The 26,654-nt window shown below is 44.8% G+C and overlaps 1 protein-coding gene across 1 annotated transcript in view; it reads right to left on the bottom strand.

Moving 5' to 3' along the window:
- LEMD2 (LEM domain nuclear envelope protein 2) overlaps nt 1-26,654 on the bottom strand; it is a 45,236-nt gene that overhangs the window by 6,225 nt on the left and 12,357 nt on the right. Inside the window, exons 2-6 of the mRNA XM_040337807.1 lie at nt 7,286-7,326; nt 6,747-6,822; nt 3,932-4,008; nt 3,774-3,853; nt 3,115-3,257 (exon numbers count right to left, since the gene is read on the bottom strand). Of these exons, the coding sequence (XP_040193741.1) occupies nt 3,115-3,257; nt 3,774-3,853; nt 3,932-4,008; nt 6,747-6,822; nt 7,286-7,326 (417 nt within the window). The remainder of the gene's footprint in view (nt 1-3,114; nt 3,258-3,773; nt 3,854-3,931; nt 4,009-6,746; nt 6,823-7,285; nt 7,327-26,654) is intronic.

The following is a 26,654-nucleotide window of genomic DNA, read 5'->3' as shown; positions in this document are numbered from 1 at the left end:
CTTTATTTGCAGAAGTATTATCATCTTAAATTAAATTACAAAGTGGTTCTGCCATGCTGATGTTTTATTACAAATAGTGCCTAGAGCAGTTGTCCTTTTTATACTTTACAACTTATAAAGCTCAACTCCAGGCAAAAAAAAAGTTCTCCCATGCCTTGGGGCTGTGACTGCACGAGTTATCTGCTCGTTTTGTCCAGAGGCGACCAAAAAGTTTACACTCCCCCAATACTCTGCTCTAGTGGCAAATGGCACTACGCCACAATCCAGCTGTGGACTTGACGTGAGGACGTCAGGAACAGAGCAGGTCCATGGGCATGATGACATCAGAATAGTTCACTGCACAAGACTGCAGGGGGGCAGGAGCCACAAGAACACTGTGCTGGGAGGAATGGAAGATTGGGTAAGTATATCTCCCTTCTCCAATCTCTTAGACAAAAATGAGCTGTTAACCCTTGCAGTGCAGGTACAGCCCCCACTGCAAGGGAAAGCTTTTTTTGCCCCAGAGTTGGGCTTTAAATTATAAGATGGAAAAATATTAGCTGCGCTGCAAAATAATAATAACTTGTGTGTAACAAGTGATGATTCTAAACCAAAAATCAACCATCAAAAAATTAAATCAATAAATAAATGTTGAATTAATGAAAAGTATGTTATAAGAGTTCTGTATGTGAAACAGACTAATTCACATATTCATATCACTGTAGTGAATCAAAATGACTAAAAGAGTGAGAGCTGTTCCAAATAACATAATAGAAAGTCCTCCAGTGAGTTGATCAACGGTGACTATAAACAGTTAAACACCCAAGGAAAGTGATGTGATGTGATGTTATAGGAAAGATTCCTCCACCTCCGATATCAGGTCTCCTTACCGACTCCACTAATCTCCTGTAAGAGATCGCAACAACCTGTGGCTAGTTACCCCCGCCTGGGGTCTCTCACTGCTGGATGTCAGACACCTGTCTCTTCCACGTCTAGGAATCCTCAACATTTCTCCCATGTGAATAGTCCCCATAAAAGTATAAAAACTGCCAATAGTGAAGTACTGTATGGTACTTTTTATTAAAAATAAAAAAAATTGCACTTCCAATGTGTTTGTAGTATGAAAACGTGTCATAAATTTCCAAGCCGGCCGGCTTCAACTAACCGCCCGTCCTTCTGGGATAGTGGCGTTGTATAGTTGGTGACTTCAGCACGCCGCTCCTCCCTACGCAGTTTTGTCAAATGGTGACGTCTTCCAGGGGCACGAGCAGCGTGCTGACTCACCGCTATTTATTCTACATAATGGGGAACGCCCAGTTCAGAGCTCCGGGAACCCCCACCACTAATCCACCATAATTGAATGGGGAATTTTGCCAGTACTATAAGAAAAACTGAGCAGCACTAGTTCATTAGTAGGAAAAACATACTGCTGTAGGCAAAACAAGGAAAAAAAGGGCAACTATCAATTGAATGACAGCAAACAATATTACCAGTATAAAGTTATTTGCCAATCGCAATAAAAAAAAAATCTAAAATGAGCTGAATACATAGATCGGCAGATAATCTATGTATATCACTAACCCATATGAAAAAAAGAATCACTTTAAAATAATTGGACCTACTATTAGAGGAAAAGGAAAAGTAAAGAAAAGCAGCAAGTATTTGATTATTGTTATAAAACGGTTGGTCTCTCCAAACGAATAGATAACCGGTTGGTATATGACAATCTATTAGTGCATATATCAATCAAAACAGAGTATGGGCAAATGTGATCAGCCGATAAATTATAATCGGCCAATACACATAATATCCCTCACTGCATAAGGCCACGATATGCTAAATACACACCAATTGCTGTATAGATTTAAGAACAATGTTGGTGCTACACTGTCCATAAAATCGCTGAATAAAAAAAGAATATATAAATGAATTGAATCAAATTCTAAGAGCCAGACAGAATAGTGCTATAAACCTAGTATGGAGCACAAATACATGCAAATGTTTATTATATTGCAGCTTACAATTCTTAGATGTGATGGCTGTACTACTTTCCTTTTCAGGCTCCTTTTCTTCTATTTGTGTCTGGTAATCCAGCCAGCAAGTCTGTTTTTCAGAAGCACAAGATCTCTAGCAGAATGTATCACATAGATTTACATGGATGAGACAAAGCACTTAAACACCAACAGGGGTGAATAAAATGATCACCTTTTAATTTATACATGCAAAACCTTTATCCCAAAAGGAACAAAAATGTTTGCTATAAACGATTATAAAAGTGTGAGCTGGAGTTTGCCTCCATTTTGTTAGTGTACCTAAATCTACGAATACATTAAAGACTACCCTCCCCATGCAAAATGACAATGCTGCCGTCTACTGTTCCTCATGTTCTCATTAATACAGGTAGTGTGTTACTGGCCAGATTACCAGGTGAAATCAGAAGGTTGATTGGCAAGTTGCAATACAATTCATTGTTGGTGTTGGGTTTTAGGCCGGAATCACACTAGTGCGTTGCTTTTTTGAGCTGCGTTGTTGTTGCAGATTTCTCTAGAGGGTGTTCTGCAGATCAACTGCGGTTTAGCTGCAGATCAGGTGCGAATTTGGAGACCTGGGAGAACTTCCGGGTGAGAGGAGAGTGGGGGAGAATTGTATTGAGCTGAATGAGAGAAACTCCTGCAGAGAACTGAACACATGTGCGAATTAGATGCGTACCCATAGAAGATAATGGGACTGAATTCGCACCTGAGCCGCACCGCAAGACATAAAAACCGCATGCGGTTTGGAGGCAATACGCAGTGCGAATGCATCGCACATATGTGAACCAGCCTCATTGAAAACAATGTATTTTGAAATGTCCTGCGAATTAGATGCGGTTTAAACCGCACTCAATTCGCATAGGTGTGAACCTAGCCTCAAGGATAAGTTCACTTTTTAGAAAAAAATTATAAATGCACATTATAGTTGTAAGATCTGAGAATCTGGGAGGTAGAGGGGCCTGTCTGTTTATAAAATGTTACACGCTGAATATGGGAGTAACATGTTACGAAAGGTGAACTTATCCTTTAATACCCTTTTGAAAGTGACCACACTAAACAGAAACAAGTAAAATAACTGAAAGCATAATAAAGCATTTCCTACCAAAAAGGGCCAGGAAAAGGTTAGAAATAGCCGTGTAAAGCGCATTTATCAGTCGGCAAGTGATTCCATAATAGGGGCGTGAAGACTCAACACAGGAGACGAGGGAGCCTGTGGCGACAATCTCACCGTCTTCATCTTTTGCCCTAAAAGAGGCCACAAATTAGGAAGAAAACAAGCAATACATTACTAAATAGCAAATGTTGTGTTTAAGACTTATGCCTCGTACACACGATCGAAATTTCCGTTGGAAAAAGTCAGACAGAACTTTTTCATTCGTGTGTATGCCCCATTGGAATTTACCGTCAAAAATTTCGACAGTTAGAAAGAGAACATGCGCTCTTTTTATCCGACGAAAATAAATTCCATCAGAAATTGCGTTTGTCTGTATGGAACGCCGGAGAAAAAAAAAACAAACACGCGCATGCTCGGAAACATTGTGACGTATCCTCGGAAGCATTGAACTTCATGTTTCTAGGCTCGTCATAGTGTTTTACATCACTGCGTTTTTGACGGTCGGAAGTTGGCGTGTCCATGTGTATGCAAGACAGCTTGAACGCAAAACGGAAAAACTCAGATCGTGTGTACAGGGCATAAGATCAGATATAACAAAAAAAAGACTGGAATTATACAGATTAGCAGCAGTATGCAGTTTGACTCACCAAATGCCTAAATGCTCATCCCTGCTCAGCAGCCAATCTAGAGCAGAATCAAATTTCTCTGGTGCATGGTCAAAAACATTCTATTAAAAGGAAATGCAACAACATAAGGTTAAGCTTTTAAAATCCAATGACTCATGACAGTCATCACTGATACTTACCATTACATGTTCCTTTGCTCTTCTAACTGGTATACACTTGCTTTTCAGATCGGAAGGATTTCCACACTCAAAGCTACCTAATATGATGACGAAAAAAGAAATGTAGGTTAAAAAAAAAAAAAAAAAAAAAAAAAAAAAAAAACACATATCCTCTCCTCTACCCGTCAGTTGTTTGGGTTTTTCTGCACAATGAAAAGTCTGCACAGTTCTGTGCCAGGACAAAAAGTAACCCCTGAGCAATGACAGGGAGATCCATCATCCCAGAGCAGCCAAATGAAGGGTGATGGAGGGGGTGGTCCTGAGCCTACAGCACTAGAAGGATCGCTTGTTAGGTAATATGTGCAAATATGGCACATTATGGCAATAAGGGGGTCCAAAATGTTCCTTTTGATGTGGTGGTTTACTGCTTTAAAATGGTGGCACTTCTTTACAATGTTAAATCAAGTTTTTTTGTGTAAAACAAAAAAGGTTTTTTGTTTATGTTTAAGATGCATACATTGAAACCATCATAAAATGTTACAGTTAAGGTTACTATTTCAGTTAACCTGCTACCACTGTGAGTGCGTGACCAATTCCTTCTGAAGACTTAAAGCAATGTTCTTGTTAATAAGTCCAACAAAAAAAAGGTAGAACACCTACATATCTGGCTGGTGGTGCCTCAGATCTTCACTTCAGGAGCTACAGCCAACAATGAGCCTTCTGCATCTGTCACACTTCTGGGTTTGTCAGATGCCTATACCCCACCCCCCCCCCCCAACTGCAATAGGCAACCAACACACTTGGATAGTGTGTAACAAATCAGAAGATTTTTCATCAATCGTAGCTCTTAAAGAAAGAAAAGAAGGCTCAGGTTGTGTCAGAACAGTAATGATTTTGCCTCTGCTGCTGACATTGTAACACTGGGTAAGGATATTGATTAAGGTGAGGAGGGCAGACAATGTCAAAGGCGGATTCTGAGAAGGGAAGGGCACATAAGGCACCTGACCTAGGGGAGGAAAAAAAAATAAAAGTATAAAATTGTGGCCTTAAAGCGAACTTCCACCCATTTTAACTCAGTCTGTGCTGCGTGCTTTTAGCTCCTACTTTAAAGGAAAAAAAAAAACGTATGCTCGTAAATACCCGTTTTTCTTTTTCTCCATTTCCCCCGCCTAGGCGATTCCCAAGGATTCCTGGGATAGCAGCGTCATGTATCCCAAGAGTCCTTGTGAATCTCCTACTGCCAAAATATTGCATTATTTGTAGCTAGGAAATTACACAAACGGGAGCAGATCTTCTGGGACTAAATGTCTAATGATACTCCTGTTATGACCGTCGCTCCACTATGGGCAATGGGGAGGGAAAAAGAGCCAGCAAGAAGCTGGGCGGGCGAACCCAATGAGAGCCCCCTCTCTTCTCTGACAGGAGAATGGGAGGGGGGGGGGGTGAGCGGGAAAAACATTCTAACAGCCTGCCTCCTCCCCCCAGAACACCGCTGCCTGAGTTCAGCAAAATGCTGCAGCCCGCTGGCCCTGTCACCACTTCACAGTAATGCCACGGTACACAGTACACCTGGCGGCAGCTGGAGAGACTTGTTACCTTCCTCTCCTGTCCTCTGACAGGTTGCTATAGCCATGGGGTGGGAACTTACGCCGACGTTGCTATAGCATCCTATCAGGAAGGACGACGGCTTTGCTAAGGCAATAATGCGCGGGATCTAGAGGTGCATGCTGGGAAGCCAGCTGCACAGAAATCCAAGAAATTAACATAGGAGGGCTTCAGATGCCCACAACTAAAAATGGAACATGCCTGCTTCTGAGATCAGTGAATAAACTATTTTTAATGAAACTAAAAGTGCAAAAAAATGCGACGTTAGAAATGTCTACATGTTATGACAATTCCAGAGCCATCTTTTTTTCTTTTTTCTTTAAATATGTTTGAGGGGATACAGAGGTGACTTGGGGGATCAGCAGGACTTCATTCAGACTTCAGAGGAAGATTTCTACTCAATGGAGCCGCAGTCTGGCAGCACAGGCTGCAGTAAAGGGAGAATTTATGCCTTTTTGAAAATATATTTACTGCCAACAAGGTCGCTTAAAGCATACTTCATGCGAGCAAGAAATACATTTACCTCCTCTGTTTACATTACACTGGAGTTAATAACCTAAGCATAAGTAAAAATAAAACCAGTGTACTGGATAATGCAGATTGAATCATTGTACACTAGGCGACAGCTGCATCTCCCCTTGTGCTTAGCAGAAGTACAGCTGTCACTGAGTGTACAACACCAGTCCTCTCTTCTATATAAACTTGGAATGTCTTTAAATCCTGCTCCATTTTAATTCTCCTAGTGACCACATCAGCATTACCATCTTGCCCAACTTCCTCTTCCATTGTCAGCTATCTAGCGAGAGATTGCCCAGCAATGGTTGGCGTGTCCCTGTGAGGATTTTATTCTGACGATATGCCCTTATGTCACCTCTTTACAAGTGCAATTTTAACTTTTATTTATTCACATTAACCTGCTTTACTCTGCACTAGCCAAAGTGCTTTGTTTTTATCTTTATGTTTGTGTATCTGGCCTATGGACACTCGCAGAGCTTAAAAGAATACTCAGAGCGGCTTTGATTTCAGTGAAGCAGGGTACATTTAAATATCCTATATATGCAAGTTTACTTCTGTGCAAAGAGATGTTCCTAACCAGCATTAAATATAATGAGCAACAAAGCAGAGTAATATAAATGAATGTAGTCTGTTAGCTCAAACTCTGACACAAGTACATGAAAATTACTGGCAGACCATACTGTCCATTTGTAACAAAGGAGCATTAACCACTCACCAGCCTCTAATGACAGAAAATTATACAGCTCTGAAAGGATCTCAAGAATGATCTGCTTCTGCATGGTTTGGCAATACTGAAAAAATACAAATAATAAAAATACATGGAAAGGAGATCTGGGAGGCCATTTAAAGTTGCACGCATATCAACATACAATAACACATGCCCCTGGACAATGGTCCAATCTTACATATGAGACAGCCTCGACGACAAACGTCAATTTTTTTTACGCTAAACTTTTATAATAAAAAATAAAAAAAAACTTTATAGTAAAAAAAACGGATCCAAGATTATGATTGCTCTTTTCAGATTTTTTTTGCCTTTCAGCTATAGATGGCAATACCTTAATTCTATTTACATAACAGACACACAAAACATAAAACACAGAATAGTCATTTAAGATTAGGATTTAGATAATGCAGAATGCAACAATGTTATATAGTTTAGTGGTAGACAGGTAGCAATTTTAAAGGATGTACAGATATAGAAAAATTACAGTTTATCACAAATTATAAAAAATGAATAAATAAAAATCTTACCTTATCGGCTTTGCCTTCACAGTCAGGAGGAATGAGTTCGACTGAAAAACAAACCATGAATTTCAGAAAAGGTGAAAAAAAAAAATTTATATAAAAAAAAAAATATCTTCAAAATGATTGCCAAAGTGCAACTCCAGCCAAAAAGTTTTGCCAGAATAGGTGAAGGTCCCCTTCATCCACTTCCTGCCTGGCCAATGTATATACAGTATAGTAAACGGCCAGATGAGTGCAGGGACGTCCTTCCACTCGTGCGCAGTGGCACAAACCTGTAAGCTCATGTAACCACAAACCTTCGGTACCATGCTGCTGCAATTGGCCCAGGTACCATGTGATCGCTGTGACCAACAACAGCGATCACATAACACGTAAAATAACGATCATTGATGGCCTTCATTCATGACAGTCATCTTACTATTGTGATCTCTGCGGTCGTTCACAGTGATCACTTGATACAGGGCCATTTACAACTGCACTGTACCATTTGATAGCTGTAGCCAATCACAATAGTAAGCAAACTGTCATGAATGAAAGCCATCTGTCAACTCAAATTAGTCCGCCCATTCTCCTCTGACATCAACAAGTCATGTTTGCCAACAAAACTACCGCTCCCTGGATATTTTCTCCTTTTGGGACTGGTCTCTGTAAACTCTGTAAATACACAGAGCAGCCCGTCAAGCACCAACAGCCATGCCACGTTCAAAGTCACTTAAAGGGTAAATTCACCCTTACAGAAAAATCTGTAAGGTGAACTTACACAGGACGCCGATTAGCAGGACCGGGGGGGGGCAGTGCATTTTCACCCTACAGATTTTCTGTAAAAGGAATGTGATCTTACACTTAAATCACCTTTCTTCCCCCATTCTGGTGCATGGTTTGAGTTCCTGCCATGTGATTGGCCGATTAGCAATTGAACAGGTATCTCAAGACAGCTAGGTAAGAAAGGACTTTGCTAATTTAAAGGAAACAAAAAAGTTTGCAACTGCACGTAACAGCCTTTAGTATACACAAGAAGAAAAATAAAAACAAAAAAGTTTAAAGTGCGGTCTCGGTGGATTCCTGGAAAATAAAATATATGACATAGCGCACTAATACCTTCATGATTCATCCTAGAGGACAGCCAAGAAAAATACCTAGGGGGTCTAAAGCCCAAAGAAAATTACTTTCAAATAGACAGTGCACTTTGCAAGTGCAGTTGCTCCAAAGTTTGGTAAATGAGGGGAAGCTATGCTGATTTTCACCATCCAAATCATGTGCAAGCTAAAATGCTGTTTGTGTATTCTTTGCAAAGTGAAGTTTCACCTCATGTATTAAACTCTAGAGCACTACACTTGCAAAGTGCACAATATTTGTCTTTAGTAAATCAGCCCCATCGTCTTTATTGCAAGCTTGATCCATGTGGTGTAGTTAACTGTTAGGTGGAGATCATTTCTTGGCCCTCTGAACACAAAAAGTGAACTGGAATTCTAGTCTTTGAAAGTACTTAGCAAACGCATATGATCTTGTACGACATGGAACTACAGAACTCTGTACTACCACTTGTACCTACAGGCAAGCCTATAAAGGCAGCTTACCTGTAGGTGTTGTGAACATTTCCTAAACTTGCACAGTTTAGGAGATATTCAGAGTGCATGCAACCAATGACATCACCGACGCATGCGCGCTGAAGGTTCGGCTTACAGTGCCGGACCTTCAGAGCCCATGTTGTAAACGGCATCATCAGCATTTTTCAGCCAGTGTTTTTTTCTAGCTTTTTTTAAGCTTATGAAAAAATGCTACTATGCGTGGAGTTTGACTCTCCAGCAGAGGCAATAGCCTCCAAGAGATCCAGTTAAAACGTTTTTGACTCTGAAGCAGCTTTAAGTGCACCTCCTCTGCCTGAATGTATTCTGAAGACACACAGGTCCCAGAAGACAGCATGGACCAGTGAGGACGCGCAGCGTGACCAGCCCATGCGCAGCAGGGAACCAGGAAGTGAAACCGCAAGGCTTCGGCTGCCGACAACGCAGGTGCCCTGGACAGGTAAGTGTCCATATATTAAAGTGGTTGAAAACCCTTACAGACCACTTTGACCTACACGTAAGCCTAGATTAAGGCTTACCTGTAGGTCCAAGAAATATCCCCATAACCTACACGGTTAAGGAGATATTTGCAAGAAATACAGCACCGATGTCTACGGCGCATGGCGTACAGGCGCACCGAGCGTGCCGCTACCAACGGCATCATGCCGTTAGTGGCAGCTCCCGCGCATGCGCGGGAGTGACGTCATCGCTGCTCCGGCCAGTCACAGCGCCGGAGCAGCGATACCCGGAAGTCACTCTGGGTATTATGGTAGCGACGGAGGACGTGTCCGAGGACAGCTGCTGGGGCTTCGTTCTCAGGTAAGTAATTCATAATGAGCTAGTATGCTATGCATACTAGCTCATTATGCCTTTGTCTTGCAGGTTTTTTTTTTTTTTTCTTGAAGTGTTAGAGGGTTTACTTTCTCTTTAACCACTTAAGGACCGGACCAATATGCTGCTACATGACCCAAGGGGTTTTTACAATTCGGCACTGCGTCGCGACGTTTTTTCCAAACAAAATTGGCGTCCTTTTTCCCCCACAAATAGGTATTTGATCACCTCTGCGGTTTTTAGTTTTTGCGCTATAAACAAAAATAGAGCGACAATTTTGAAAAAAATGCAATATTTTTTACTTTTTGCTATAATAAATATCCCCCAAAAACATATTAAAAAAAAAATGTTCCTCAGTTTAGGCCGATACGTATTCTTCTACCTATTTTTGGTAAAAAAAAAAAAAAAAAAAAAAAAAAAAAAAATCGCAATAAGCGTTTATCGATTGGTTTGCGCAAAATTTATAGCGTTTACAAAATAGGGGATAGTTTTATTGCATTTTTATAAAAATTTTTTTTTTACTACTAATGGTGGCGATCAGTGATTTTTTTCGTGACTGCGACATTATGGCGGACACTTCGGACAATTTTGACACATTTTTGGGACCATTGTCATTTTCACAGCAAAAAATGCATTTAAATTGCATTGTTTATTGTGAAAATGACAGTTGCAGTTTGGGAGTTAACCACAGGGGGCGCTGTAGGAGTTAGGGTTCACCTAGTGTGTGTTTACAACTGTAGGGGGGTGTGGCTGTAGGACTGATGTCATCGATCGAGTCTCCCTATAAAAAGGGATCACATGATCGATGCAGCCGCCACAGTGAAGCACGGGGAAGCCGTGTTTACAAACGGCTCTCCCCGTTCTTCAGCTCCAGGGAGCAATCACGACTGGGCGGCTAAAAAAGAATAGCCGCGCCGTCGTCCCGGATCGCTCCCCGCGGGAATCCGACCGCCGCATGTAGCGGGGGGGGGGGGGGGGGGTCCCGATTGGACCCCCGACACATGTCTAGGCAGGGACGTACAGGTACGCCAATGTGCCTGTACGTGCCATTCGGCTGACGTACATATACATGCGAAGAAGATCAAGGCCCCTTTTACAATGGGGTGGTGGCAAAGCGCTGCTATTTTTAGCTGCGCTTTACCGTCAATTGCACGGCGCTTTTACCCCCCACTAGTGGCCAACAAAGGGCTAAAACCACCACAAAGCGCCTCTTCTAAGGCGATTTGCCAGCGGTATAGCCGTGGTGCATTGATTTCAATGAGCAGGAGCGGTATACACACACACACACACACACACACACACACACCCCGTTCCTTCACCGCTCCAAAGATGCTGCTAGCAGGACTTTTAAACCGTCCTGCCAGCGCACCGCTTCAGTGTGAAAGCCCTCGGGGCTTTCACACTGGCGAGACAGCAGCAGCTGTTCCAAGTCGCTTGGCAGGCGCTATTTGGTAGCGTTAGAGCGCCTGCAAAGCGACCCAGTGTGAAAGGGGTTTAAGAATTGAGCTGAGCAATAGCTCCTCAAAAAGGAGACTAACCATATCAGCCCTCAAAAAAATCCACTCGCCTGCTCGCATTTTGCGAGTGGATTTTGAGGAAGGGCGAGTGTGGGCTGCCTGGGAGCGGCCCCCACCCTCCCCCCCCAAGACTGCCGTCGGCCCGGGTTGTATGGGGGCTTTTGTCCGAACGATCGTAGGGGAATAGAGAGGAGAGCCGCCGCAGCTGCCTGGCTGATTAGAGCGATGGGGAGTGGGGAACATTACAGCTTTCATTACAATAGCTGTGCGTTTCCCCGCCGTGTGGCGTCATATACAGCCCCTCCCCCTTGTCCGGGAACTTTGATAGACAGATCACCGTCCAATCCTGGGACAGTGATCTGTCTATCAAAGTTCCCCGGACAAGGGGGAGGGGCTGTATATGGCGGTGCACGGCGGGGAAACGTACAGCTATTGTAATAAAAGCCGTTATGTTCCCCAGCACTCAAATTAGCCAGGTGGCAGCCTCTCATCCCCTACAATCGCGGGGACACAGGCTGCTGAAACTGGGGACACAGGCTGAAACTCTGAACACATGCTGCATTGGGGACACAGGCTGCACCGAGGACCGGGACACAGGCTGCACTGAGGACCGGGACACAGGCTGCACTGAGGACCGGGACACAGGCTGCACTTTTGGGTATGAATAAAGTTGTTGTTAATATTTATTTTTATAACTTAATTCTGCATAGAACATTTAAGTGTAATTTCATGAGATAATATATGAGGGCATGTTTAGGGGCGGAATTGGAGGCAGGGCAGGGTAGGGGTTGAGCGGGGCAACTGGTGGCGAGTAACACTTGAGGCCTGGCTAGTAGCTCAGGACTTAAAATTTTGAGCCCTGCTATATATTATTGTATACAAAACCTGTTGGACAAGAAGCAAAATGATTTGAAGAAAAAAAAGGAAGAGAAAAAAGAAACTTGGAGTCATTTATTGGCATGTTTGATTAGCTCTGACATTCTAAGAAACAGTAGCCAAATACGGTTTGTTTTCTACGTGTTCTTATTACTGAACTCTTATATGAACATTTTGCTCAGGAACGGTGCTTACTGGATCTCCTTAACATCAGGGGCATGAATCTTGCTTATATCATACAACCTTGGCTTACGTTTCCTTCAGAAGTCTGAAGAAACTGGTCCCAGTACAGTATTCACTGGAATGAATGATCCTATTTCTCTTTGCTCATTTATAGCTGTAGAGTAAAACGGTAAACAAAATGATTTCAAGTCAGATGAATAGTAAGAAGTTCATTTTCTAATATTGATTTTGTTGCAAAATGTCCAATAAGTCTTAGCAACCAGTCTTTATTTATCCAAATGCACCCATAAACTTAGTCTAACTGTTGAATATGAACAATTCTAGCACGATTTCAAAACAACCTGACCTTTAATAGAAAGGAAATATATCCCATATAATCACTTCCAAGAATTTCAAAAGCAGACCAGGCCTCAGTAAAAAAAAAAAAAAAAAAAAAAAAAAAAACACCTGCACTAATCATAGTACCGTATGGGCAACACTGCCAGTAAACCTATTAAATGGGCAGCAGGCACCTACAGCTCCTACACTTAGCCATTCGTCTGTCCATTGAAATGAATGGCAACCACTGCCAAAGGGCTTCGGCAGCAGCACTACACGGGCGCAATTAACCCTTTATTGGGCCAAAGAAGAAATACTACACAAGGTAGTGACAAGGCGGACTTTATAAGGCAATCACAGGGACATAGGGATTTAGAAAAATATAAATTTAATTACAAAAAAATACATATAATAAAATCCATTGAAAAAAATACAAAATATACATTCACAAGCAATATTTTCTTTCGTCTCGCCTACGCGTTTCGCCTAGCGGCTTCTTCAGGACGAGTTTGAGAGAGAGTTTGACAATAAAGTATTGCTAATTTCATATATCTGAAATGAAATATGAAAAGTTGTGACGTACAAAAAACATAAGGAGAAGATTAACGAAAAATTAAAACACTGAGAGTCAATATGCAATAAGGAGTCTCTGAAAATACCAGATAGATTGCTAGCCATCCAAGTGCACCGAGGACAAGATAGAGTCACAGATGTACAGGTGGTATAAAGCTTGTGATAAAGCTCAATGCAGCTGTAATATGGAAAAAAGAAAAAGATATATCATATCCACTCACATTTAACTTTAAGCCTATAGATGGAGAAATGTCAGTAGATAAAATAATGCCTACCCCAATAGGAAATTTCCTATAGTTGGCAACAGACCGTAGTATATCAAAAATAAATAAATACGGATAGATTCTATAAGGGGTAGAAAAAAAAATGAATCCATACATAGTAGCTGACATAAAGGCTTATAGAAGCTTGAAAATGTGCCTATTTACCTGAAGTAAAACAAGAACCAAAATGGACCGGGACCAGTAAGGCAGGGAGCAGGGGGCAAAGCCAGGATGGAATTTAGATCCAAAAAACAGGCAGCCACGCTGCAATGTCCAATATAGGACAAGCCAAGGAGTTGGAAGCCTGGATAGGTACAAATATAGTAAAAGCACTGATCAAAGGAATGGAGAAGGTTTGTCCAGTATAACAAAACACAAGGTGCATACCTTAGTAGGGAGAGAAACTCGTGTGTCCCGGGGGGGTAGCCTGTGCTGCACGCCAATTAATCCACTGTTGAGGCTGGCTTATATAGGGTAGTAAGAAAGGGGGGGGGGGGGATTGGGCTACGGCGTCACGTTCGAAAAACGTGATGGCGTCACTTGTAGAGCGCCGAGAAACGAATGACGCATAAATATTGCTGTCTAAGGATGCAGGAGAGAGGGGGCGAGTGCTGAAACACATCGCAACCCCGCCCATCCAGGTCCGCAGCACATGATAGAAGGGGAGCGGACGTATCCGGGGGGCGGCGCCAGGCACGAAGGCAGATGAGAGAATCCCGCCCATTACCATCACTATAGATGGCATGGGTGTGTATAGGGGCAGCACCATGCATCTCACTGCTTCATACCTAAAAAAAAACATCAGGGAGGCAAAGGACACCTCCCATTGGCATTGTGGGCGTGGCGGAACGGCGTGGCCGTGCTGGACAGAGCAACCAATAAGGACATAGCCTTTATTGGGCCACTAGCAGCGTTTTACTGTCAACACCCACCCACCCCAGTGTGAAAGCAGCCTTAGAATTTTACATATTGCAGCAACATCTACACACATAGGACACCCAACTCCAGAGGAGATGTATTCTTCCAAAGCAAATACACCACAGGTACTGACTAGTATTCCAATGCTTCTCTTCTCCCTCAGCTTCTCTTCTTCACTCAGTCAATGTGATCCCAATGCTGACAAAGGCAGGGAAGGGACAAACAAACAATGATGCGATAGCCTGATGTCCTTATCAACCAATGACATCATAGGCTGGCCCAAAGTTATAAAAACCTGTGATTTTATGTAACAAAATGCCAGGCTTGATCTACTCGCTGGCTTGTTGACAGTATTTGGGCAATTTTTGGGCTTTTTCCCCAAGGCTGGCCTAGACAAGGGATGATTTTAAAGGTAAATAACATGCATCTTCCTAAAGAATATATTGTTTACTTTAACCACTTGATCACTGGGCACGTAAACCCCCTTAATAACAGACCAATTTTCAGCTTTCGGTGCTCTCACAATTTGAATGACAATTACTTAGTCATACAACACTGTACCCAAATGAAATTTTCGTCCTTTTTTTCCACACAAATAGAGCTTTCTGTTGGTGGTATTTAATTACCGTTGGGTTTTTTATTTTTTGCGCTATAAGAGAAAAAAAGACTGAAAATTCTGTAAAAAAAATGTTTTCTTTGTTTCTGTTATAAAAATTAAGCAAATTTAGTATTTTTTCTTCATTCTTTTGCGTAAATGTGAAAGATGAAGTTACGCCGAGTAAATAGATACCAAACATGTCACCCTTCAAAATTGCACACGCTCGTGGAATGGCGCCAAACTTTGCTACTTAAAAATCCCCATAGGCGACGTTGCAGGGTATTGCAGAGTAGTGCACAGTATAGGTGTGTAGTATTGCACAGTATGGGGCAGGGATGGCTGAGCAGGGAAGGATGGCTGGCTGGGTCTGTGACTGCACGTGTCACAGATCCAGCCCAGAGCACTCGTGCTGCATCCGCTCTCTCCCCCCCCCCCCTCTCCTCTCACACTGTACCGTTCGGTAGGGATCGCTCCGTCATTGGACGCTATCAGCGGCGATTTACCGTGATGCGCCGGGTCCTCCGGACCCGGCGGTCACAGACATTCCCGTGTGCGCGCCCCAGAGGGCGTGCGGGAGCGCGATTCTGGGAGGACGTCCTCCCAGAGTTAAGCAACCGCCTTGTAGACGTATATCGTCTATAGGGCGGTTGTTAACTGGTTAAAAGCAATTCTAGTTTTTTTTTATCACAAACATGTTATACTTTCCTGCTCTGTGCAGTGGTTTTGCACAGAGCAGCCCCGATCCTCTTCTTTTAACCACTTAAGTGGTTAATGCCGATATACGTCAGCAGAAGGGCACGGCTGGACACAAGCACGTACCTGTATGTCCTCTTTAAAGTGGAGTTCCACCCATAAATATAACATTACATCACTAGTTTTAAAAAAATGTCATTAGTCCTTTAAGAAAAAATTGTTTTTTTTTTTTAGATGCCTTCAAAGTGTTGTTGCTAGGCAGAATAGTTAATCTTCCCTCTTCCTGCACCTAGGTGCTTAAGCTTCACCGCACAGACTCCTAGGAATGTAGTGGGTGTAACTTTCAAGGAGTCTGCTCTCCCCAGTCTCGAAGAATCATGTGACTTGGACAGTACAGGTGCTGAAACCTGATCTGAAAACGATTACACGGCTTGTGCAGCACCGGGCATGTGCGAGATCTGCAAGGCTGAAATCCAGGAAGTCATACAGTCTGGCTTCATGATGCCCACACTTAAGATGGCCTCAGTCAATTTCTATTTTATAAAGTGTCTAAATGCTGTAACAACCCAACAAAACGGACCTTAGTTTACAGACTAACTTTACTAGAATACATTAAGCTTGTGTATTACAGGGGTATTTATATATAAAAAGTGAAATTGTGGCCGGAACTCAGCTTTAACCACTTCCCGCCCGGTCAATGTACAATTGACGTCCAGGAAGTGGTTGCGAAATCCTGACTGGACGTCTATTGACGTCCAGCAGGATTTCATGCGGGGGCGCGCAGCACGGCGATCGGTGATGCAGGGTGTCAGTCTGACACCCTGCATCTCCGATCTCGGTAAAGAGCCTCCGCTGTCCAATCACGGCAGATCACAATGTAAACAGGAAGAGCCGTTGATGGCTCTTCCTCACTCGCGTCTGACAGACGCGAGTAGAGGAGAGCCGATCGGCAGCTCTCCTGACGGGGGGGGGGGGGTTTGCGCTGATTGTTTATGCCCACACTGGACCACCAGGGAAGGGGGCAGTAAAAAAAATGAGAAAGATGCCAATCAGTGCCCACGAATGGGCACTGACTGGCAACATGGGCACAAGTGATGCCCAGCAATGCCATCAGTGCCACCCCTCAGTGCCCATCCATGCCCAGTGCCCACCTATCAGTGCCCTTCTGTGCCACCCATGAGTGCCCATCAGTGCCCGTAATCGAAAAGGAAAACTTACTTATTCACAAAAAAATAAAAATAAAAACTTGGATTTTTTTCCCAAATTTTCGGTCTTTTTTTAGTTGTTGCGCAAAAAAAAAAACAAAAAAAAAAAAACCGCAGATGTGATCAAATGCCACTAAAAGAAAGCTCTATTTGTGGGAACAAAATGATAAAAAAAAAAATGTGGGTACAGTGTAGCATGACCGCGCAATTGTCATTCAAAGTGCAGGGGGCGCTGAAAGCTTTAAATTGGCTTGGGAAAGAAGGTGCGCAAGTGCCTGGCATGGAAGTGGTTAAGTGCCCAGCCATGTCCGAAGCTCCGTGACCGCGGCACCCGATCGCCGGAGTCCCGCAATCGGTCACAGGAGCTGAAGAACGGGGAGAGGTGTGTGTAAACACACCTTCCCCGTTCTTCACAGTGGCAGTGTCATTGATCGTCTGTTCCCTGATATAGGGAAAGGCGATCAATGACGTCACACGTCCAGCCCCACCCCCCTACAGTTAAAAACACATATGAGGTCACACTTAACTCTCAAACTGCAATTGTCATTTTCACAGTAAACAATGCATTTCTATAGCACTTTTTGCTGTGAAAATGACAATGGTCCCAAAAATGTGTCAAAATTGTCTGACGTGTCTGCCACAATGTCGCAGTCATGAAAAAAAAATTGCTGATCGCCGCCATTAGTAGTACATTTTATTTTTTTATAAAAATGCAATAAAACTATCCCCTATTTTGTAAACGCTATAAATTTTGCGCAAACCAATCGATAAACGCTTATTGCGATTTTTTTTACCAAAAATAGGTAGAATACGTATCGGCCTAAACTGAGGAAATTTTTTTTTTAGATTTTTGGGGGATATAGCAAAAAGTAAATAATATTGCATTTTTTTTCAAAATTGGCGCTCCATTTTTGTTTATAGCGCAAAAAATAAAAACCGCAGAGGTGATCAAATACCACCAAAAGAAAGCTCTATTTGTGGGGAAAAAAGGACGCCAATTTTGTTTGGAAGCCACATCGCACGACCGTGCAATGGTCAGTTAAAGCGACGCAGTGCCAAATCGCAAAAATGCTTTACCTGCATATTGGTCCGGGTCTTAAGTGGTTAAAGGTCCCTTGCTGGCCCTCCAAGCTCCTCCCTCTTCACCAGTGTCCCCAATAGCAAACCACTTGCTATGGGGCACTGGTGAATGCGCACTCCCGAGCCCTGCTCTATGCGTCCCCATAAGACACCGCCCCCGCTCTCTCCTTCCTCGCTTACTGGCTGTGATTGACAGCAGCACACAGGCACATAGAATGCATGAAGGCAAAAAACCTTCAGCCTTTAAAACCATTTTAACCCTTTTACTACTCCCATTGTAATAGCCGAGTGAAGCTGCACTGCTTGCAGCAGGGTGGATTTGATTTAAATCAACAATTTAAATCACAATTTTTAAAGAGCAACTGTTATCTCTGTCATGCAGCACCTCCTCCTCTGACCTGCTGTGGATTTACTGACAATCCCATTCACTTTAATAGAACGGCTGGTGACACAACAAGGTAAGGGACGTTGCAGCAGCAGTTGAATGGATACCCACTAACACAGGGTTTGACAAATTTGCTTGGAATCTAGGAGCAAGCTAAAAAAGTTAGGAGCCAGAAAACGCACCCCGTCCCAACGAGCTCGCGCACAGAAGCGAACACATATGTGAGTAGCGCCCGCATATGTAAACGGTATTCAAACCACACGTGAGGTATCGCCGGGATCGTTAGAGCGACAGCAATAATTCTAGCCCTAGACCTCCTCTAACTCAAAACATGCAACCTGTAGTTTTTTATAAACGTCGCCTATGGAGATATTAAAGGGTAAAAGTTTGTCGCCATTCCACAAGCAGACGCAATTTTGAAGCGCGACATGTGGGTATCAATTTACTCGGCGTAACATTATCTTTCACAATATAAAAAAAAAAAAAAGTGGGATAGCTTTACTGTTGTCTTATTTTTTTTATTAAAAAAAGTGTATTTTTTTTCCCAAAAAAAAGTGCGCTTGTAAGACCGCTGCGCAAATACGGCATGACAAAGTATTGCAACGATCGCCATTTTATTCTCTAGGGCAGGGATATGCAATTAGCGGACCTCCAGCTGTTGCAAAACTACAAGTCCCATCATGCCTCTGCCTCTGGGTGTCATGCTTGTGGCTGTCAGAATCTTGCTATGCCTCATGGGAGTTGTAGTTCTGCAACAGCTGGAGGTCCGCTAATTGCATATCCCTGCTCAAGGGTGTTGGAATCAAAAACCTTAGTTAGACTTACCGGTAACGGTATTTCTATGAGTCTTTCAGGACAGCACCTGGAGAGAGCGCAGCTCCACCCACTTCCCAGGAAACACTGCAGTCAATGCTATAACTTCCGCCCCCTTCCACCATGGCCTCAGTTGTTCACGAGTACCTCCGGCCACGCTGAAATTAGATAAGCAGAACATAGCAACTACACACATTAGCATATATATATTATCTTTAATAACAAAAGGGCAGGTTATCGGTGCTGTCCTGAAAGACTCATAGAAATACCGTTACCGGTAAGTCTAACTAAGGTATTCTCACCTTTCAGGACAGCACCTGGAGATGATAACCGAGTACTTACTCTAGGGTGGGACCACCGCTTGCAGGACCTTCCTGCCAAAAGACTGCTTTGCCGCAGAGAGCAAATCCATCCTATAATGACGAGCGAAGGTGGAAAAACTCGTCCACGTTGCCGCTTTGCAGATGTGCTCTGGCGAAGCTCCAGCCCGTTCTGCCCAGGAAGTTGCTACCGCCCTAGTAGAATGGGCCACCACTCCTGGACGGGGTTCCAAACCTTTAGCCTTGTATGCCTCATGGATAGCCATACGTAACCATCTAGCCAGAGTACTCTTGGAAGCCCTTTGCGGGATCCCGAAAACAGAACGAAAAGCGAATTCACTTTTCTGAACTCACTAGAGACCTCTAGATAGCGTCTAATGCATCTCCTCACATCTAAGGAATGGAATTCTCTCTCCTTCGGACAAGAAGGAGCTGGACAAAAGGTAGGTAACACTATTTCCTGCGTCCTATGAAATACTGACACTACCTTCGGAAGAAAACCCGGATCAGTTCTTAATACTACTCTATCAGGGTAGATTGACAGAAACGGCTCCAAAATGGAAAGCGCCTGAAGCTCGCTAACCCTCCTCGCTGAGGTGACCGCTACCAAAAGCACCAATTTCAAAGTCAGAAACTTTATAGAGGCGTCTACCAGTGGCTCGAAGGGTTTTTTAGTCAAACCCCCCCAGGACCACTGATAAATCCCACTTGGGGAAAAATTTAAACGGGGAAGGCCTAGCTCTGGCTAAGGCCTTAAAAAATCTAATAACGTAGGGATCTAGAGATAAACGTCTCTCTAGAAACACTGACAAAGCCGCCACCTGAGCCTTCAAGGTGCTGGCTGCCAGACCCTTATCCATACCGTCTTGTAAAAACTCCAAGACAGAAAATGTATTCATAGGAGAACAATTTTTGCCTTGAAAACTTTCCAAGTCTTGAAGTAGATGGCCCTCGTGACCTTTTTCCTGCTACTAAGTAGCGTATCTACTAAGCGTTTAGACAAACCCTTACTGCTAAGAATTAGCTCTTCAGTAACCAGGCCGTGAGTTTTAATCGACTCACGTCTGGATGGCCCTGAAACAGTAAATCTTTTCTGACTGGCAGTACCCAGTGATCTTCTACTGCCAGTTCCAACAGACCCGAAAACCAAGGCCTCTTGGGCCAGTACGGGGCTATCAGGATGAGAGTAGTCTTCTCCTCCTGAAGCTTCCGTAACACTAAAGGGATGATCTGAACTGGGGGGAAAGCATAGCACAGGCGGAAGGGCCAGCGTTGGACTAACGCATCCAGACCTTCTGCCTGGTCCATCCTGTTGAGAGAAAAAAAAGCCAGAACCTTGGCATTGGACTGGGACGCGAACAGGTCTATCTGAGGGGTTCCCCACCTGTTTACTAGCTCTTGGAAGACCTCCGGGCATAAACACCATTCTGATTCCAGAACCCTCGTCCGACTTAAAAAAAGTCTGCCAGAAGGTTCAGGCTGCCTTTTAGGTGTACTGCAGATAGGGATGCCAGGTTCACCTCTGCCCAGGACAGAGTCTGTAAGGCTAGACTGAGGAGTACCCTGCTTCTCGTGCCCCCCTGTCTGGAAATATACGCCACCGCCGTGGCGTTGTCCAACAGAATCTGGGACGTGTTGGTCCAGAATCAGCTCCTGGAAGGCCCTTAGCCCTAACCAAATGGCCCAGAGTTCCCTCCAATTGGAGGACCTTCTGGATTCCTCCCTCGACCAAGATCCCCGTGGCATCTGCCCGTTCAGGTGAGCACCCCATCCCCACAAACTCGCGTCCGTTGTTAGGACCCTTGTAGTGGGGAAGGACCAAGACAGGCCTAGGCGCAGATTTGCCTGGCCTCTCCACCACCAAAGTTTCCTTTTTACTGAAGGAACTCTGAACCTCTTCTCTAGGGATTCCCCATGGGTCCAATTCTGAAGGATCGCCTGCTGTAGGTCCCTTGAATGGAGACGAGCCCACTGCACCGCCGGAATGGCGGCCGTGAGTAAGCCAATCGTGGACATGGCTGAGCGAATAGAAATCGGCACATTCGACTGAATTGTCCTCACCGCAGCCTGAACTTTCTTTATTTTTTCTTCTGGTAGAAAAATCTTCCCCCGTACAGAGTCTATAGTGTATCCTAGAAAAATTGTCCTCTGGGAGGGCACTAGATTTGATTTCTCCTTGTTCAGAATCCATCCGAGCCCTTCCAAATGAGCCGGAGTCCTCCTCAGGTCTAGGAGAAGCTGCTCCTCCGACTTGGCGAAAACCAGGAGGTCGTCCAAGTATGGAATTATAGAAATCCCCCTGAGCCTGAGTGGTGCTAAGGCCTCTGCCACCACCTTTGAAAAGACTCTGGGAGAGGAGGAAAGGCCGAATGGGAGGGCTCTGAATTGGAAATGCCTCACTCCGCTCACTGTTCTGATGGCTAGGCGCAGATAGCGCTGGGAAGAAGTCTTGATCGGGACGTGCAAATATGCATCCCTTAAATCTATCGATGCTAGAAAGCACCCCAGAGGAAGAAGCTTTCTCACCGAGTAGATGGAATCCATGCGGAATCTCTTGTACCGGATAGATAGATTCAGGACCTTTAGGTTTAAAATCAACCTGAATTTGCCTGACGGCTTTCTTACCAGAAATATATGGGAATAACAGCCCTCCCCCTGTTCTTTCTGGGGCACTGGCGTAATCACCCTCTGTTGGAGAAAATCTTCCACTAACGACAGCATTGCCCGAGATTTCTCCTACTCCCTGGGCAATTGGGTCAAATAAAACCGCGACGGTGGTCTTCCCGAGAACTCCAGCGCGTAGCCCTCTGCAATCAATTTGAGGACATACGGACTGGACGTCGCCTCTGCCCACTGTGGAAGGAAGGCTTGGAGCCAACCTCCCACAGCCAGGAGACCGTCACTGGGGTTTAGCAGGCTGGCTGGGGGAACGAAATAACACCCCAGGCTTCCCACGGCTCCTCTGGGACCGCCAGGGTCTACCACCCTGGCCTTTTTGCGCCTCCTTAGGACCCTTGGCTTGGAAAAAAGGACGAAAAATTTTCTTGGGCCCCGAATCCACCTTTTTTAAAGGAAGAGCCTTCTTTCTATCCGCCGTCCTATCCAGAACGGCGTCTAGCCCTGTGCCAAACACCAAGTCTCCCTCAAACGGTAACCCACACAGTTTAACCTTAGAGGCTGTGTCCCCCGACCAGGTCTTAACCCATAAGGCCCTTCTGGTTGAATTGATCAACGCCGAGGATCTGGCGGAGAGCTTCACGGATTCAGCAGATGCATCCGCTACATAGCCTACCGCCTTCATAAGAACTGGAAAGGATTCCAAAAGTTCTCTACGAGAGGTCCCAGCCTCGATGTGACCTTTAAGCTGATCCAGCCAATGTTCGAGGTTCCTAGCCACAACAGTGGATGCCATAGCTGGCTTGAGATTAGTCAAGGTGGCATCCCAGGCTTTTTTGAGCAGGGTATCTGCTCTTTTATCGAGGGAATCTTTAAGGGTACCTGTATCCTCAAAGGCTAGGTCAGTATTGCGAGAAACTTTCGAAAATGCTGCATCCAGCTTAGGCTTTTTATTCCATACCTGCGTTGGATCCTCATCGAAAGGAAATCTCCTTTTCAGGGACCGAGAAAAGAAGGGTGCCTTCTCTGGGTCCTTCCATTCTCTCTTAACTGCCTCGGACAATACTTTATGTACCGGAAAGGTACAATGTTTCACCTCATCCAAGCCTTGGTACATCCTGTCATGCAGAGACAGCTGTGTCGCGTCTTCCTTAATGTTTAGGGTAGAATGAATAGTCCTTAATAGGTCATCCACCTCCTCTAAGGACAGTTTATAGCGCGAGGAAGAAGTATCCCTCTCCTCTTCTTCCTCCGCCTCTGATCCTGAAACAACATTTTCAGGCTCCTCCTCCTCGGACTCACTGTCTAACCTTCTAGATGTGGAGGGGGTACTGGCCCTGACCTTAGATCCCTTAGCTGGACCCTTGTCCAGGAAGGAGCGAAAAGACTGGAAAGTCTGGTGCAACTCGTCCCTAAACGAAGAGAGCAACTCCCCGTACCCTTGACAGTGGGCTGCTCAGAGGCCGAACTAGTAGAGGCCTCCCCCCTGACAATCTCTGCAATACAAGTTAAGCATAAAGGTTTGGTCCAGGTCCCTTTAAGGGAAGCTTTACAAGTAGCACACAGCTTCTTGGAAGGAGGAGGTTCTACCACTAAGTTTTTCTTTAACTTTCTGAAACGACACAAAGGACAACAACACTATGTTTAACCCTTGTACGCCAGTCTAGCAGACACCAAAGTGCACACAGCCAGTGAACAAATAAAACCAGAACCCATCACCGCTGTACCAGAAATAACTACACACACCCACAGACGTGACTAGGGTGAGTGAGGCAGGCTCCCCTCCCCCGAAGGGGCAGAAAGAGGGACATAACAATACCCTGGTACATTGACCACCGCTGGGTCTCCTACCTGGGCCGGGCTGGTGCTTGTGGCTCCTGCTCCCGCCACCTCCGCTGCGTCTTCTGGCTCCATGGTCCTAGAACGCTGCGGTCGTGCGACAGCTTTTTCAAATTTCCCGGCTCTTCCTCGCCGCTGCGAGACCTGGAAATAGCACCGCCGAGGCCACTCCTCCTCCTGCGTTCCAGCGGCCGGAACCGGAAGCCGCCACGCGCCGCCGGAAGTCCCGCCTCCACCCGGAAAGGTCGTCACTCGCTCTCCGCCCCGGGACCACGTATGCCGGAAGACGGCACCTGACCGCCCCCCGCATGCTACGATGCCCGGACTAAGGGAGCGGGACCACCAGCAGCCTCTGTCCTCGCCGGACTCGAAGAGGAGAAGTACCCGACCTTCACCCGCACGTCAGGGGAGAAGTCGAGTCCGCCTCCTGGAGGATCACCTCCTAAGAAAAAACAAACACCGGTATGCTCACAAAACACCACCTTCCCCACCTGGGGAGAGTACAGCACACCCTTGGTTCCCTGCAGCTCTTCCACCATGGCCGGAGGAAACACTACAACTGAGGCCATGGTGGAAGGGGGCGGAAGTTATAGCATTGACTGCAGTGTTTCCTGGGAAGTGGGTGGAGCTGCGCTCTCTCCAGGTGCTGTCCTGAAAGACGAGGTGAGAAAATATATGTAATGTTTGGGGGTTCAAATGTGAGGAAAGGAGATGGCAGTGAAAATTTTCATTTTTCACTCAGAATTGCTGTTTAACATGTAATGCCAACGGCCACCACCAGATGGCGCCAGCTCACAGAAGGGAGAGCTTGGGACTTCACAAGGCCGCAAAGCCGGAGCCTCAATTACCGGCCATCGCGTGCCTGCCGCGATCGAGCGGCGGGGGGGGGGACGCACGGTGACACAGGATCCTGTGCCTCCGTGCGCCCCCACCTCCCCCCGATCGCGGCAGGCCTGTGGCGGCCGATAATTGAGGCCCCGGCTTTGCGGCCTTGTAGGCCGCAAAGCCGGGGCCTCAATTACCGGCGGTCCCGGGCGCCAGGTCACAATTTCTTGTCGCAATTGCAACCTGGCGCCCGGATATTGTCGACCCCTGCACCAACAGGCGCTGCCATGATGGATCTGAAACGTCAGGTGCTCTTTAAAATGTAAGGACTTACTCTTACTGGTAGTTAGAATCGTTAATATTTAAAATTAAAGTTTCCTATTTAAAATCATAAGCTGTCAGATTAGTAAAACAGCGATATCAGAACCGATTCCATCATACAGTTTATAGTGTACATAGACAATACAAAGTAATAAAGGAATTTTCCTGAACTTTCTTTTATCTCATGTTTACTGTGAAATTGTGTGAATGCATCAATGCAGTGCATGTTCTCAGTTTGCAGAGCTTGGAGTCATTAAACGAGTTTACCAAAAATGTAAATATTTCAGATCATACATGCTACATAACCAAGCTCCATTTCATGCTGAATAAACACAATTATTAATTTATCTTAAATAGAAAACTACTCTTAGATTGCTTTTGGAGTAAAAATATTTTTATTAAAATGTAATAAAAAAATAAAAATAAACATCATTGATTTATATCCACCCTGGCTTGCAGCAAGCTGGGTCAACATTTACCCAGAATGTAAGCTCATGGGTCATTTTAGTAACCATGACCCTACAGTTATACTGTGCCTGGGACTTTTTTAGAAATGGATGCGATCAGCAACTGGCAGGCTGCTAACAATATCTAGGCATGCTGAAAAAATAAAAATAAGCGTGACATATGCTAAAAATCCTACCTGCTCTATTTAGTGCTATACTAAAATGCCACACACTCAAGGGGGATGCTCTGTAATAGAAGCAAGCCATATTTGTACCAAAAAAAAAAAATAGAACCAATGACTGTATTGAATGCCCATTCATATATGTTCTGGCCAGCCTTCCTAGCGCTGTCCCAACCCAAAGACAAGGCAACTTGCCTGGATTTCCTATGAGGTCAGTTGACACCAATGCATTTTGTTGGCAATTGCTAAAAAAAAAAAAAAATCTAAGGCCCAGATGCTCAAAGGACTTACGCCGGCGCAGCGCCATGTACGCCGTCGTAAGTCCTAATCTGGGCCGTCGTATCTATGCGACTGATTCTTAGAATTAATTACGCATAGATATCCATTGGATCCAACAGGCGTAAGTCTTACACCGTCGGATCGTAACTGCAATTTTTTTTCTCCGCTAGGTGGCGCTTCCGTCGATTTTCGCATCGAGTATGCAAATTAGCTAGATACGCGAATTCCCGAACGTACACGCGGCCGACGCAGTAAAGTTACGACTTTTACGTTAGGCTTTTCCCGGCGCAAAGTTGCCCCTGCTATATAAGGCGCAGCCAATGTTAAGTATGGCCGTCGTTCCCGCGTCAAAAATTAAAAAACTTACGTCGTTTGCGTAAGTCGTCCGTGAATGGGGCTGGATGTCATTAACGTTCAGGTAGAAACCAATGACGTCCTTGCGACGTCATTTGGAGCAACGCACACTGGGAAATTTTAGGGACGGCGCATGCGCAGTTCGTTCGGCGCGGGGACGCATTTCAGTTAAATTAAACACGCCCCCTACCCGCCGAATTTGAATTCCGCCGGGTGTTTTACGCTACGCCTCCGCAACTTTACAGGCAAGTGCTTTGTGAATAAAGCACTTGCCTGAAAAACTTGCGGCGGCGTAACGTAAATGACATAAGTTACGCACGATGTACCAGAATCTGGCCCTAAATGTTTTTCATAGCAGCAGGCTGCAAACCACTG

This window comes from Rana temporaria, chromosome 2, assembly GCF_905171775.1.
Source record: "Rana temporaria chromosome 2, aRanTem1.1, whole genome shotgun sequence".
Lineage (NCBI taxonomy): Eukaryota > Metazoa > Chordata > Amphibia > Anura > Ranidae > Rana > Rana temporaria.
Note: the sequence above shows the minus strand (reverse complement) of the source record. Positions and strands in the feature narration are given on the sequence as shown.